The sequence below is a fragment of the Oenanthe melanoleuca genome, chromosome 15 (assembly GCF_029582105.1).
Source record: "Oenanthe melanoleuca isolate GR-GAL-2019-014 chromosome 15, OMel1.0, whole genome shotgun sequence".
Classification (NCBI taxonomy): Eukaryota; Metazoa; Chordata; class Aves; order Passeriformes; family Muscicapidae; genus Oenanthe; species Oenanthe melanoleuca.
The window spans coordinates 793,427-808,224 of NC_079349.1; the positions used below are offsets into that span (position 1 = coordinate 793,427).

The following is a 14,798-nucleotide window of genomic DNA, read 5'->3' on the forward strand; positions in this document are numbered from 1 at the left end:
CAGAGAGAGGCTGGGTTTGCACAAACCTCTCCAAAAGGTGAAGCAAGAGGTGTGGGGAAGAGACTCCACCAAGAGAGAAATCCTGGAAAACTCCAGAATTGTGATTCCACTCAGGAACAGTTCTTGCCATAGCCATGAGGAGTTAAAGCTGAATCCAGGTGGCACTAATGAATTAATAGCAATATATATTTTTATATATATATATATATATGTATGTATGTATGAAATGGGCTTTTGTTTTCTTTTCCCTTAGGAAGCAGAGATCCTGAACACAGCTGTTCTCACTGGGAAAACAGTGGCTGTGCCTGTCAGGGTGGTCTCTGTGGAAGATGATGGGACTGTGACAGATCTGGTGGAGTCTGTGGAATGCAGCTCATCAGATGAAGATGTCATTAAGGTAGGATCTGCAGGACACTGCTGTTCTCTGATGGAACAAGTTCTTTCCTTAAGATTTATTATTGCTGTTATTGCTGTGGAGCTTCAGTGAAGCTACAAACCAAAGACAAAATCACCATTTTCTGTCCCACCACCATATGGGTATTTCCTGATTAAATGTGTCTTTCTGGCTGCACTATTAGGAACCTTTGGGGTTTGGATTTTTTTCCTTCTATGAAGCTCTTTTGGATCTGGTAAATCTGCCAAATGTAGAGAATTTCTGGAACCTAATTTAGATTTAAAAACAGAAGGAAAATGTTTGTCCTCATGTTGTGGGAGTTAATGGACTAAGTCCTTACTAGCTCACTCATCTTCTATTTAATTCTTTTTTTTTTTTTTTTTTTGGTGAATTGGAAAAAAAAATATTTTGAAAGCAAATGTATCATTTGGAAGACATGTAAAAAAATCAGGTTTGCTTTCTGAAGTTCTGGCCATTCCTGTAAGGACATGGAGGATACATGGTCAGTGATGTGTTTTGTCCATACAAATGGACATTAGTGATGGTGTCAGTGACAGCCCCTGTCACACCAGCCTGTTCTGGGCTCCTGCAGCAGCCCAGAGCTTTCTGCACAGCTGAAATGGGTTTAAAGCCAGTTTAAAGTGAGCTCTTAATTGAAAATGTGTCTCTAGTTTCCAGTTTACCTGCTCTGGTTCAGACCCAGCCTTGTTCTCAGGCATCTAATGAAGATAAAGATATATAATTACTGGCCAGCCTTCAGCATGCAGCAGTAATTAGAGTTTCTGTTCTCTGGGCATTAGAGTAGGGAATAGAAAATGGAAAAAAAATCTGCTTAAGATGCCCATTGAAAACTAAAGATGAAGATTACATTTCTTTGGGTCTCTGCTGTTGCTGTTTTTCAGTGCATCTGCCAAGTAGCATCTCACAGATTGATGATGTCTTCGTGGCTTAGCTTTTATTCCTGGCTTTTTGCTGTTGATTAATGATGAGGTTAAGCTCATTTTCCTTGCAGAATGAGGATACCTCATTCTTCTTTTCGTTTCAGGGTCCACATTTATTACTCACTTCTTTCATCTGAGAGTTCAAAGAACTTTAACAAGCTGCTCCAAACTCTGCACTGATCATTTTGTGCCAAGCTGCACCTACCTGGACTTGGTTGAATATGTCAGAGCAGACTTTAGTCCATTGAAACAATATTTTTATTGACAAATGATTCTCAGAAATTATGTGGTCCAGCATGACAGAACAAGCACACCCAAAAATGGAGGAGTGTTATAGACTCTGTTTTACTGGTGAGGACTGTGAGACACAGAAAAGTGAAGGTGTAAAATTCAAACTAATGGAAGGTACTGGTCATTAGTAGACAGCAGATGAACTAATGAAAGTGAACTTATTAATTCCCCTACTGAACTAATGGGGGGAAAAAAATAAGAGAGAGATTTTTGAGCAGACTTTATTTTCACTGAGTTATTAGTAAGGGACAAACACTCAAGATGATTTTAATCAAGAGTGAGGAGAGAAGAAAAATCAGCTTCTTTTAATCTTTCATTTTGAAAAGATTTCTGCTTCCAAATGGCCTTTTTTTTTTTTTTCAAGGCTCAACAAAGCCTGTAAGTTTCCAAAGCAACATGTTCCAGTGCTCTGGGTTTTCAGTGTGATGAGTTAATTGAAAATGTGCATTTGGGTTGCCCTGAAAGGAAAACTCCTTTTTGTTCATTTTGTTTGATCAGACACCTGAAAGTTGCCAGAAGTCACCCAGGGAGCAGGATTGAGTTCCTCTGCCCCTGCTTTGTGCTGTACTGTGCATTTCCTGATGTCTGTGTGTCACCATCAAGCCCAGCCCTGACACCCCGACTAACCCAGGGCACCAGTGCCACCCCAGCCTGGGTTTGAGCACACCCAGGGGTGGTGGCTCCACAGGGAGCTCCTGTACTTGGTCACTCTTCCATAAAGGATTTTCTCCTGCAATCCAGCCAGGATTTCCCTTGGTGCAGCTTCCCCAGAGCTCTCAGCTCCTGCTGGCTCTGGGGGCTTGGCTGGCACTGTGCTGGCCCCAGGCAGGGACAGTGACCCAGGGAGGGACAGTGACCCCAGGGAGGGACAGTGACCCCAGGGAGGGACAGTGACCCCAGGACAGTGACCCCAGGGAGGGACAGTGACCCCAGACAGGACAGTGACCCCAGGCAGGGACAGTGACCCCAGGGAGGGACAGTGACCCCAGGGAGGGACAGTGACCCCAGACAGGACAGTGACCCCAGGCAGGGACAGTGACCCCAGGGAGGGACAGTGACCCCAGGACAGTGACCCCAGGGAGGGACAGTGACCCCAGACAGGACAGTGACCAGAGGGAGGGACAGTGACCCCAGGCAGGGACAGTGACCCCAGGCAGGGACAGTGACTCCAGGCAGGACAGTGACCCCAGGGAGGGACAGTGACCCCAGGCAGGGACAGTGGCCCCAGGACAGTGACCCCAGGGAGGGACAGTGACACCAGACAGGGACAGTGACACCAGACAGGGACAGTGACCCAGGGAGGGACAGTGACCCAGGGAGGGACAGTGACACCAGACAGGGACAGTGACACCAGACAGGGACAGTGACCCAGGGAGGGACAGTGACCCCAGACAAGGACAGTTACCCCAGGGAGGGACAGTGACCCCAGACAGGGACAGTGACCCCAGACAGGACAGTGACCCCAGGCAGGGACAGTGACCCCAGACAAGGACAGTTACCCCAGGGAGGGACAGTGACCCCAGACAAGGACAGTTACCCCAGGGAGGGACAGTGACTCCAGACAGGACAGTGACCCCAGGCAGGGACAGTGACCCCAGACAGGACAGTGACCCCAGGACAGTGACCCCAGACAGGACAGTGACCCCAGGCAGGGACAGTGACCCCAGGATGCTGATCTCAGGCAGGGACAGTGACCCCAGACAGGGACAGTGACACCAGGGAGGGACAGTGACCCCAGACAGGATGCTGACCCCAGGCAGGGATGCTGATCCCAGGATGTTGATCCCAGGCAGAGAAAGTGATCCCAGGATGCTGATCTCAGGATGCTGATCCCAGACAGGGACACTGACCCATGCAGGGACACTGACCCCAGGCAGGGACACTGACCCAGGCAGGGACACTGACCCATGCAGGGACACTGACCCCAGGACACTGACCCAGGCAGGGACACTGACCCCAGGACACTGACCCAGGCAAGGACACTGACCCCAGGACACTGACCCATGCAGGGACACTGACCCCAGGACACTGACCCAGGCAGGGACACTGACCCATGCAGGGACACTGACCCCAGGACACTGACCCAGGCAGGGACACTGACCCAGGCAAGGACACTGACCCCAGGACACTGACCCAGGCAAGGACACTGACCCATGCAGGGACACAGACCCCAGGATGCTGCAGGGCTGGGCAGTCCATGATGGGGACTCATTTCTGATCCAGGGCAGGGCTGGCAGCTGCTCTGCTCTGACACTTGGGAGTGTGTTAGAGGGGAGAGCAGCACACTTGGCAATTTGTGAAATATCACTGCAGGCTAATAAATCTTTCACTAACACTTAGTGTGGTTTTATCAGTGGCAGGATAACATCTTGTTCATCGTGTGACAGACTTTACAGAAGTTGGAGTGTCAGAGCATTTAAAGCAGCCTGGAGCAGGCAGTGTTTTAAAGCATGAAACTTTCAGCAGCTGCTCCTTTCCTTCCTCATGCTGGTGCACTTCAGGGAGAAGTGGAATTCTTCTAAAGTCACTGGAGTGACAGAGTAAAAAAAAATCAAAGGGAGAAGATCATGGAGTCTGGGGTTTTCTCTGCTCCCCAGTTCAGCCCTGGCAGCTGCAGAGCTGCAGATCTCAGCCCTGTGCTGTGTGCAGCCCCTGGAATTCACCTCCCACCAAAATGTGGTCACACATTTTCGGCTGCAAAAAGGGCAAAGGTGTGGGAGATACAAAACTTTCCAACCAAGAGTGGGAAGAATCCCAGTTTGCTGGTGCTCTGTCACATTTAAACCCAGCTAAGAGGGAATTAAGGTGCTCATGGAGTCTAAAAAGTGAGCAGGGCAGAGGGGGAGCCCTGAGAAGGACAGGAGAGAGAAGCAGTGATCTGTTAAACTGGCTGACCACAATCTGCAATATTTTATATCCATAATATATAACAGAACAGATAAATCTGTGCCTTGAGAGTTCAGGGAAGATCAAGTTCATGCCATGATTTTCCAGAATATAATGGGATTTCTCCCAGCAGCTGAACTGCCTTATTCCATCCCCCAAAAATTTTGATCCATCTTGGAAACAATCTTGATCTAAGTCAGCAAATGTATGTTTTTATTTTCTGCAATGTCTAAACATTTCATTCTGATAGAAGATGATGAAATCATGTCCCATCATTTCAACTCAGTTTCAGTATTCCTGACATCAGAATCTATCTGACCTTTTCACCTTAGGATGGAGCAACTTCAAAAATGAAAATGCTTTTTGTGCTCTGCTCTAGGGCTCAGGATACAGGACAAACTCAGAGAAATGCCCTGTCAAAACTGAGAGTTGTAATAATAACTGCAGAGTTCAGTTCATGGGCTGCTGCTGGTGGCTGTGAAGGGAGAAGGAACAATTTTAATCTCTCTGGTGTGAAAAACAGACGTGGCAAAGATGAATTCTGAGTGTGGAGCCAACACAGCAGACTTGCCTCTCCCAGGAATTGTCTGAAACTCACCTAAAGCTGTTGAAGTGACTGGATTTGTCTCTTTCATATTCTGCCAATTCATCATTCTGATGTGGATCTTGGGAAGTAATGAGGTTTCTGTGGTGTTATTTGCCTTTCTGTAATCATCCATGCTGAAAACCCCAGTGGGACTGCCACACTCACTGCTGCCTGCACTCCCTTTGGATTTTTGAAAGGCTGTAAGCTTACAAGATAAAAAAACTTCTGTGCAATGGAAAAGAAAATCCAAATAATTTCTGAATTGAGGCTTCTTCAAAATTCTACAGCAGATACTGAGGAGTCTGGGTTTTTTTGTGCTTCATGGGAAAAAATATGTGTTTGTGTAGAGGCAGGGATGGTAATCTGTGTGGGGAGAGAGGAGGGAGGGATGTGTCTGCACCCATGAAAAGAATGAGGCAGAATCTGAGGAGTATCCAGGCTGCCAGGGGCATCCCAGTGACAGATGTGCTGCTGTGCTGACCCCAGGCATGTCCAGATGTGAGTCCCAGCCCTGTGCAGTGCTGGGGCTGCTCACAGCTCACATCCCTGCCTTGCTGCCCAGGGAAAATGAGGGAAACCCTTTCATTTTGGGGATTTCTGCCTGCTCAGCTCCCTGGCTGGGCTCACCTGGGATGGGAGGCAGGGGTGGGGTGGCCAGGAGTGCCTCCTCCTCTCTGTGTTTGCCTAAAAGGCTTTGTTTGGCATCCACACGGTTTTCCTGACCCCATTCCCACCCTGGGAAGGGCTGGTGCCATCCCTGTGCCCCTGCATCCCCTCAGGAGGGAGCTGCAGGTTTTCCAGGTGCCTCCCCTGTCTGTGAGTGTCACATCTGAGCATTCAGGGAGATTCCCTGGACTTGCCAAGGGCATCCAGGGGGTTTTAGCTGAGTTCCAGCTCATTGCACATCGAACCCTGGCTGTGGGAAATGCTCCATCACCTCTGTGAGAAGGGATTTTTGGTTATCTCTAGAGAAAAGGGAGGGAGGGAGGAGCAGGGCATGCAGAGGGGATGAGCTGCTGCTCCCTGGGCCGACCATAAATTAATTAAATGAATGACCATAAATTGCCATTCTGCCTCCCCAGAAGTGCCCAGTGTGTGCAGCCTGTCCCTGCTGAGGTGCTGGTGCCAGCTCTGGCCACCTCCAGCCCCTGGCTCAGGGCTCAGTGCTGCTTTGTCACCCCCAGTGAAGTCACGTCCTGACTGTCTGCTCTGCCCAGTTTAGGACTTTTCACAGCCACTAAATTAATTTGCTTTTGCTGGGATTTGCAGGACTGTCTAGATGTTGTATCAGGTGTGGAAGGGGCTGGTCTTGCTAAAATAAAAATCCATGTGACAGGATGTTTTCTGTGTGCTCAAAGGCAAGGGCTGTGCCAGTGCTTGCTGAGGGTTCATGTTCTGGAGCATCCTGAACATCAGCTGGAATTCCTGCAGGGATCCTGGAGCAAACAGGGGCACTGGGAGGAACAGGGGTGGTCTGCACATCATCTGTGGGAAGGGAGAGGCTGCAGGGGTCAAAAGGCCAAAATGAACCTGAATTTTGAATGATCCTGCTCTGCCTTGCCCTGATGAGGGAAAGGCTCAGGCTCAAAGCTGGGATGGGATTTTAGGCAGTGCAGGTTCTAATGAGGGCTCAGCCTGTGACACTTGGCTCTCATTCCTGCCTTAATGAGGCTGGGTGACAATTGTTCTCCCTGTGGGTGCTGCTGGGGGGCTGCAGGGAGATGTGACAGTGCCTCTGGCAGGTGCTTTCAGCCTGGCACATTTCATTTGATCTGTCTCAGCATAGCCACACACAAAAGGTGCATAATGGTGCTGAATTACCTTGGCAGATAAAGAGCATTAATGCTAAATCCCCAAAGAATGCTTTGAGACACAAAATGTAATGTATAAGCATCATTAATAACACACATAACCCTAACTAGGACAGAGCACAGACCCTCCAGAAATCACTCCTGTTAAATTCCACTTAATCACAGCCCATAGAAAATTCTCTCATGATAAAACATCAGTGGCTGAGTAAGGAAGGATTCAGAAATATTTTCAGATTTCTTATGTAACAGAGTCTGTGCAGGGCAGTTGATTGAACATTTCTCATTTTATTCACTGTCTGGACCATTTTTATTCCTTTTAGGATGGTGACTTTTGGCTACCCATGTACTATTTCTCTTTGCAGTTATACCAAAAAAAAAAAAAAAAAAAAAAAAAAATATATATATATATATATATATATACAATACTTAAAGATATCAAGACAAAAGAAGGTAAAGCAGTCAAACACTGTGAGAAGTGCTTGAGGTGCCAGAACCAGGAGTTAGCTGGTGCAGAAATTATTATCTGGAACACATCTGGTGCTTCCCACAGCAGGCTCTGCTCTCCTGTTTTCTGGCACTGGGATTTCCTTGTAGGACTCACCAGTGGCTTTGGTTTCCCCCACCAGAAATGCTGAACAACTTCCCTGTTTCAGCCTTGCTTTGCAGCACCATCCTATTTGGTTATGGGATGATAAGCCTGATTTCTGAATCAATTTAGGCATTCAAATCCAATTAATTTAATTGCAAATTAGAAACCTAAGCACCTACAAAAAGTGGCTTTAATGGCTCTTCAATTTTAACTAAAAGTGTAACTGTGTATTTAGAGCAGGTGGGTATTATACAAAGCTGATATTTTCTCCCAGCTTAAATAATCTGTTCCGTGTAATAACTATTAGAAATAATGTGATTATTTGCAAGCAGGTAATTATTTTGCAGCTGTAAAGGGGTTTTGTTTGAGTAAATTTAGGGCATCTTCTTTAGACTTGGGGATTTGAGTGCCCTCAGCAATTTCTTTGAGCTGTTGCAGTGTTGGAGGTTTTGTGCAGACCTGGAGCTGATGGCAGAATGAAATCTGTGAATATGACGTTCCATTACATGCTCCATTTCATTGCACTGAGAGGCAGAGAGGGAGAAGTGAAAGTTCTGTAATGAAGGGAAGCATCCTTTGCCCTGGTGGGGAGGTTTCTGAAGGCACAATGGATGGGATAAAGTGCATTTTATGCATTGTCTGTGAGCATTACATTAATTGCACTTGGCTGTCACTAGAAGAAAAAGTCAGTCTCACATGCACCCACACATACAACTCCTGTTAATGGCTGGGCCTCGTTTGTGCCACTGAAAATCCAAATTGAAGAGAGAAGAGAAGAGAAGAGAAGAGAAGAGAAGAGAAGAGAAGAGAAGAGAAGAGAAGAGAAGAGAAGAGAAGAGAAGAGAAGAGAAGAGAAGAGAAGAGAAGAGAAGAGAAGAGAAGAGAAGAGAAGAGAAGAGAAGAGAAGAGAAGAGAAGAGAAGAGAAGAGAAGAGAAGAGAAGAGAAGAGAAGAGAAGAGAAAGAGAAGAGAAGAGAAAGAGAAGCTGTAGGTGCCTGGGATGTGTCTGTGTGTGACTCAGCTCCAGGCTGAGAGCATCATCAGCCCCTGTTCCTTGGAGGTTCTTCACACATTTGGATGATGCTGAGCTGAGTTCCAAGCTTGTAGCCAGTCCTGAAAGGCAGAGTGTCCCCAGGGTGAGGATTTCACAGCCCCTGGCAGCAGCCTGTGCACTCTGCTGATTTTGGAAGGCACCTTGACAAGCAGTTCCCCAAATGGTGCCCTTTGCTCCCAGGTAGAGCAGTGTGTGTGATCTCCCCTGGAGCTCTGCCCTCCCTGGGCAGCACTCCCATCTCTGACCCTCCTTTCTCACAGGTGTGATTAATGTGATGGACCTCACCTGCATCTCTGCAGGGCTGGCAGGATCCTCTGATCTCCAGCAGGGCTGGCTGCTGACAGGGGCTCCTGCACAGGCTGCTTGTTGTTTTGTTGCTGTCGAGTGGGTAAAACCAGGTGGGTAAAATGAGACGTTGAGCAGCATAAAGTGCTCAGCACAGGAAAACTGCAGAGAGGAATTCCTGGGGAAGAGGAATGAGTGGGATGGTCCCAGCATCTGGAGATGGGAGGGAGGATTTCCTTCCCTGAGAGCACAGGAAGCACTGGGGAGAGCTGGACCAGTGCTGCTGGGACCAGATGTTCAGACTGGCAGATCCCTGGGCACTGCACTCATTAAACCTGGATTTTAATGAGTTTCATCACAGAACCATCACTTCAGGCTCTTCTGGAGCTGGGTGTTTCCCTGGAACAGCCTCATGGGGGGGCCAGGGCAGGGACAGGACTGGCCAGAGATGGAACTGAGATATCCCTGCTCCCTGAAGAGAGGGAATGAGGAAAAACCTTGCTGAAAACAACCTGATTGTGGCTGCATGGCAAAACAGAGGCAACGTGCTGAGGGTGATTTTATATATAAATATAAAATTATATATATGTATATATATATGTGTGTGTGTGTGTATATATATATATATGTGTGTATATATATATACACACACACACATGTACACACATATACATAATTAATTCTATATATATATAAAAATAGCTATATAAATAAATATAAATATAAATATAAATATAAATATAAATATAAATATAAATATAAATATATGCTTATTTATAATATATATAAATATATGAATAAAAATAAATATATATATATAAATATAAATAGAAAATATAAATATAAAATAATAGATATTAATATAAAATGAATGCCAGCTTCCCATGGAGTGGACCCAGCACCAGGACCTCCCACTAATTTTCTGCTCCACTAAAATTGCCTAGCCCAGGGCTCTTGGGGGCTCACATCAATTCTTTCATTTGTTAGGGGCATATTTTCCCCTTTCACGTGCAATGTGGCCTGAAATACAGAAAAGAGCAGTTCCTAATTAAACTCCTGCCTAAATCCATTACAGCTTCTGAAGCCACTGAGACAGGGAGATGAAAAGAACCTTAATGATCCCAATATGTAAATAGAGATGTAAAAGTTTGTTTGCAGGAATGAAGGTTGGAGGGCAGATAGGAAACCAAACATGAAGCCCCGTGGTAGAAATTGAATCACTGCATTAGTTATCACAGATTTTCATAAAAATAAAATAATAATGCACATTCAAGTTTCAGTAAATACAAAGTGACAGCCTCTGAGTAAGGCACTGAAATTCTATTGTAGCCCTAAAAAAGAATAATAGAGGAAATTGAGAGAGCATAAGAGAGAGTTGTAATAGAATTGGGCATTGGTATAAATACAAATCATGAGAGGGAGATTGATTTAGTGAATGATATGAAACTCAGAGAGTGGAGGTGTTAAAAAGATCATCTGCTCATCTGATAAAGAAAGCCTAAGGCTGCTCAACTTGTAGCTGAAACAGCCAGATTTGCTTAAGGTAGATGAACTTCACAATTGTGTGAGGAGTCATGTATTGCAGGGGAGTTGCTTCTGCAGCTGTATTAAGGAAATTATCTTTTCTCATCAATTTAGCCCCAAGTTTTACCAGGAGCTGAGGGAATAGGGAATTGCTGTAACCCACAGAGCCTGCACAGTGCCATGGCAGCCAGCAGTGGGATTTGGGACAAAGCCAATGGGAATCCCCCCTGTCTGAGGGAAGCAGCCCTCAGAGATCCAGGTGAAATTGTGCTGAAACCTCCTCTCACTATCCAGGGGTGATAGAGCAACTTCTTTTGGTTTGGAAACCAGCAAATTGGAATTGGCAGCTTCATTCCCAGCAGTCCTGAAGGGATGGATAGCTCCACACTGAGATTTGTCACATGGAATCCAGCTGCACATGGAATCCAGCCTTGTATGAAATCCAGCTTCACGTGGAATCCAACTTCATGTGGAATCCAGCCTCACATGTCCAGCTTGACATGAAATCCAACTTCACATGGAATCCAGCTTGACATGGAATCCAGCCTTGTATGAAATCCAGCTTCACATGAAATCCAACATTATATGAAATCCAACTTCCCATGAAATCCAACTTTACATCAAATCCAGCTTTACATGGAATCCACCTTGACATGAAATCCACCTTGACATGAAATCCAACTTTATATGAAATCTACCTTTATATGAAATCCAACTTCCCATGAAATCCAGCTTTATGTCAAATCCAGCTTGACATGAAATCCAGCCTCACATGAAATTCAACTTCCCATGAAATCCAGCCTTGTATGAAATCCAGCCTTGTATGAAATCCAGCCTCACTGGGGCTTCTTGACCAGCACCAGACTTTGTTACTGACTTCATCCATTCCCGAGCCCAGAGCATGCAGGATGTGTGATCCAGGCTGGTTTGTGCTCAGAGCAGCCTCTTTTACAGCCTGGCATTCTTTTCTCTTGCTTGTTTGGAGGTAGTTCAGATATCAAGCTTCAGGACTCACCTCAATTTCCCAGTAAATAGATCTGTGGCCTGAGTGCTTGTCAGGATGGAAGGAGTGTGAAAGCATTTGGGAGATCAAAGCACACGGCTCCCATCAGAGTCAATAGGGAACAAGCAGCTGAAATCTTACAAAATGCTTTCAAATTATCCTCCACCTTCGACTCCCCATCCTGAAACACTGTATTGAGTGTGTTCCTCCTGTCATTCTCTGGGAGGAAAAGGCAGCTTGGAGGAGCTGTGGGCTCAGGATCCTCTGCTCTGGGAGCTGGGGCACAGCTTTGTGGTTTGGCAATGGGAGAAAAGCTGATGTTTCTCTGCTCTGCCCTGACTTGGGCGTGCTCTGAGAGCTGCCTGTGCCCTGGGGCTGTCAGAGCCATCCCCAGGGCTGTGCCTGGGCTGTTCTGCAGCTGAGAGCTGAGCACAGCCAGGGCTGGGCTCTGTCAGCTCACCTGTGCTGGGAAAGCCCACCACAGCCCCTCCTGTGACACCAGCAGATAAATAAATAAATAAAATAAAATAAAAATAAACTAATAAAATAAATTAAATAAATAAATAAATAAATAAAATAAAACATTCACGAACAAACAGAGCACAGAAAACACCTTTCAGGAGGTCAAAAGGCAGGGATGAAATAGAAACTGCATCCCTTCAGTCCTCACCTGGACTTCTCCATTCCACAAGTGTGGGCTTGTTTAATCATTTTTCCTATGTGAGAGGAAATGTTTCTGGCCTGCCTTTCCTATTTATGCTAAATGCAGCTTTTTTCTTGGTTTGGCTGATTATTCTCCAACGTCACAGTAATGAGACTGCATTTCTCATCCCACACAGCATTTGCAGATAACATTCCCCAGCCCTTTGTGCCCATGGGAAAAGCTTTGTAAACAATTAATTCCTTCACTCCCACAATGAGGATAATGATATCTGTGCTGCAGAAATAGGTATTGATATGAACAGATGCACACAGAGACACACATTCATGTCATAAGCACTGAGCCCTACAAAGTGTTGTCAGGAGGTTTTTTTTGCAAAATGCTGAAATGCTGTTAGATAATGGGAATAGTTCAAATATAAAATCTTCATCAGCAGCACCATTGTTATAATTTTACTTGACTGTGCAATGAAAGAAACACAGGAATGAAACAGTATTGATCCAAAGAGATTTCCCTGGTCCTAAACCAGGCTTTTCTTTAGCTGTCTGAGGAAAACAGGATGCCTTTTCTTCCATCTCTTTAGTATTTTTTTTTCCTTGAATCTTCTTGTTTTAATGAAATGTGATCAATTTTCAGGCAGTGGTTTGTCTTGCACATCAGAATGCTTCCCAGCTAATGCTATAAATACAGGTGGGAATAATATCTTTAGCATCTTCTCACATCTAAAAAGGAAAGAAGCAATATTTACTTTGTGCACTGCAAACTTGTCTAATTGCATATGAGGAGCAGGAATTGTTTTGCCTCAGGTGATAGAAGTGCTTTGTCCTCTCAGGTTGAGAGGGGAGGATTTCACAGGGCTGTGCTCTGCCTCTGCCACTGTGCAAAACACATTCCAGAACAACAGAAGCTGCTTCTGCTTTTGTGATCAATACTGAATCTGAGATGCAAAGATGAAATGCTTGTGTTCTTCTTTACCCAGGAAACTGAATTTCTTGTAGATGACATGCATGGACTGCAGACAGGGAAAGCTGTGCATCCCATATCTCACTATAAGGTGTAAAAATCACGGGAATTTCCCAAGTGAGATGAAAGGAACAACATTCCCAGCTATGGAAAACATTCTTGAGAGTCATTTGTCTAAGCAGATCTGAAACGTTACTGGAGTTGTTAATTATCATCTTCCAGTCCTCTGTGGTCCCTGGAGCTGGTTTCTAGTCAGATCCTCTCCAGATCAAATCCTTTTCTCCACTGATGTCACCAGGCCAATCTTCCCCATCCTGCACTTAATTGTTTCTATCCAACTTCATCCTTTGCCCTTACCTTTCTTCAATCTCATCTATTTATTTCAGATAGCTTTCTACTCTATTAAGATAATTTTGAATTCTAAGCTTGTTCTCCAGAGAACTTCTAACCCCTCCCAGCTTGGCATCATCTGCAAATTTAATGAAATTAATTAAATGAAAATTAAATGAAAGGCTTGCATTGACTTCAAGGGGCATTGGAGTGAACCCAGACTGTCTTACATCTTTCAGAAGTGGTTCAAGTGAAATACACTTATTGCTTCACAGGCCATTTTTGTAAGGGAAGAAGACAGATGCATGTTGAATAATTCAGGGTCCTCCTTGCTGACTGAGAGAGATTTAACTAATTTGTCAGAATAATGACCTCTGCTCACAGTGGGGAGTGAGGGGGCTGGGGGATTTCTGTCCCTGGAGAGGTGCTGGAGGAGCCTGGGCCCAGCCCAGCCCCCAGCAGGGGCTTTTTGGGGCTGGGGAAAGGTGAGCAGAGGCTCTGCAGAGGGGGAGGTGTGCTGGGGTGATGATGATGATGGTTGATGATGATGGTGATGATGGTGATGATGATGGTGGTGATGATGGTGATGATGGTGATGATGATGGTGATGATGATGGTGATGATGAGAGCTCCTTTCATCCTGCTGGGAGCAGAGCACCCAGCCCTCTGCTCTGCTTGTGGGGAGAAGCTGCAATTGCTGAGGTGCCCTGGGAGAGCCCAGGGATTCCAGGAGCCCTTTGCTGTGCCCAGACTGGCTCTGCAGGAGCCCTTTGCTGTGCCCAGACTGGCTCTGCAGGTGTTCTCCTCCTGGCTGCTCCCAGGGCAGGGGAGGAGAGCCCCTAGGGCTGCTATTCCAGGCTCTGGGTATTAATTAATCCTCTGAGCTTTCCTGGAAGCAGGGGAGAAATGCCACCCCCAGCTCAGTGATGGGAAGTTTGGGGTGTTCATCACCCTCCTGCTTTGCTCTGGCTGCAGTGATCCAGAGCTCTGGGGCTGAGAGGGGAAGATTGACCCAATTAACAGGAGTGGCAAAGTGTTGATCACAAACCATTGTGGCTCCTAAAATCTGCAGCAGGAGGTGTGCAGAGGGCAGCAGCCCCAGGCTCAGGCTCTGCTGCCATCCCAGGGCAGACAGGAGCTGGGCAGGAATTCACTCCTTCTCCAGCTGGGAATCAGGGAGTCAGGGAATCAGGGAATCAGGGAATCAGGGAATCAGAGAATCAGGGAATCAGGAAATCAGAGAATCAGGGAATCAGGAAATCAGGGAATCAGAGAGTCAGAGAATTAGGGAATCTGAGAATCAGGGAATCAGGGAATCAGGAAATCAGGGAGTCAGAGAATCAGGAAATCAGGAAATCAGGAAATCAGAGAATCAGGGAATCAGGGAATCAGAGAATCAGGGAATCAGAAATCAGGAAAACAGGGAATCAGGGAATCAGGAAAACAGGGAATCAGGGAATCAGAGAATCAGGGAATCTGAG

General features: G+C 46.0%; 1 protein-coding gene across 1 annotated transcript in view; it reads left to right on the forward strand.

Moving 5' to 3' along the window:
- Window positions 1-14,798, forward strand: part of LOC130259837 (transmembrane protein 132D-like) — a 179,078-nt gene that overhangs the window by 147,833 nt on the left and 16,447 nt on the right. The window contains exon 5 of the mRNA XM_056504582.1: window positions 254-397. Within this exon, the coding sequence (XP_056360557.1) occupies window positions 254-397 (144 nt within the window). The remainder of the gene's footprint in view (window positions 1-253; window positions 398-14,798) is intronic.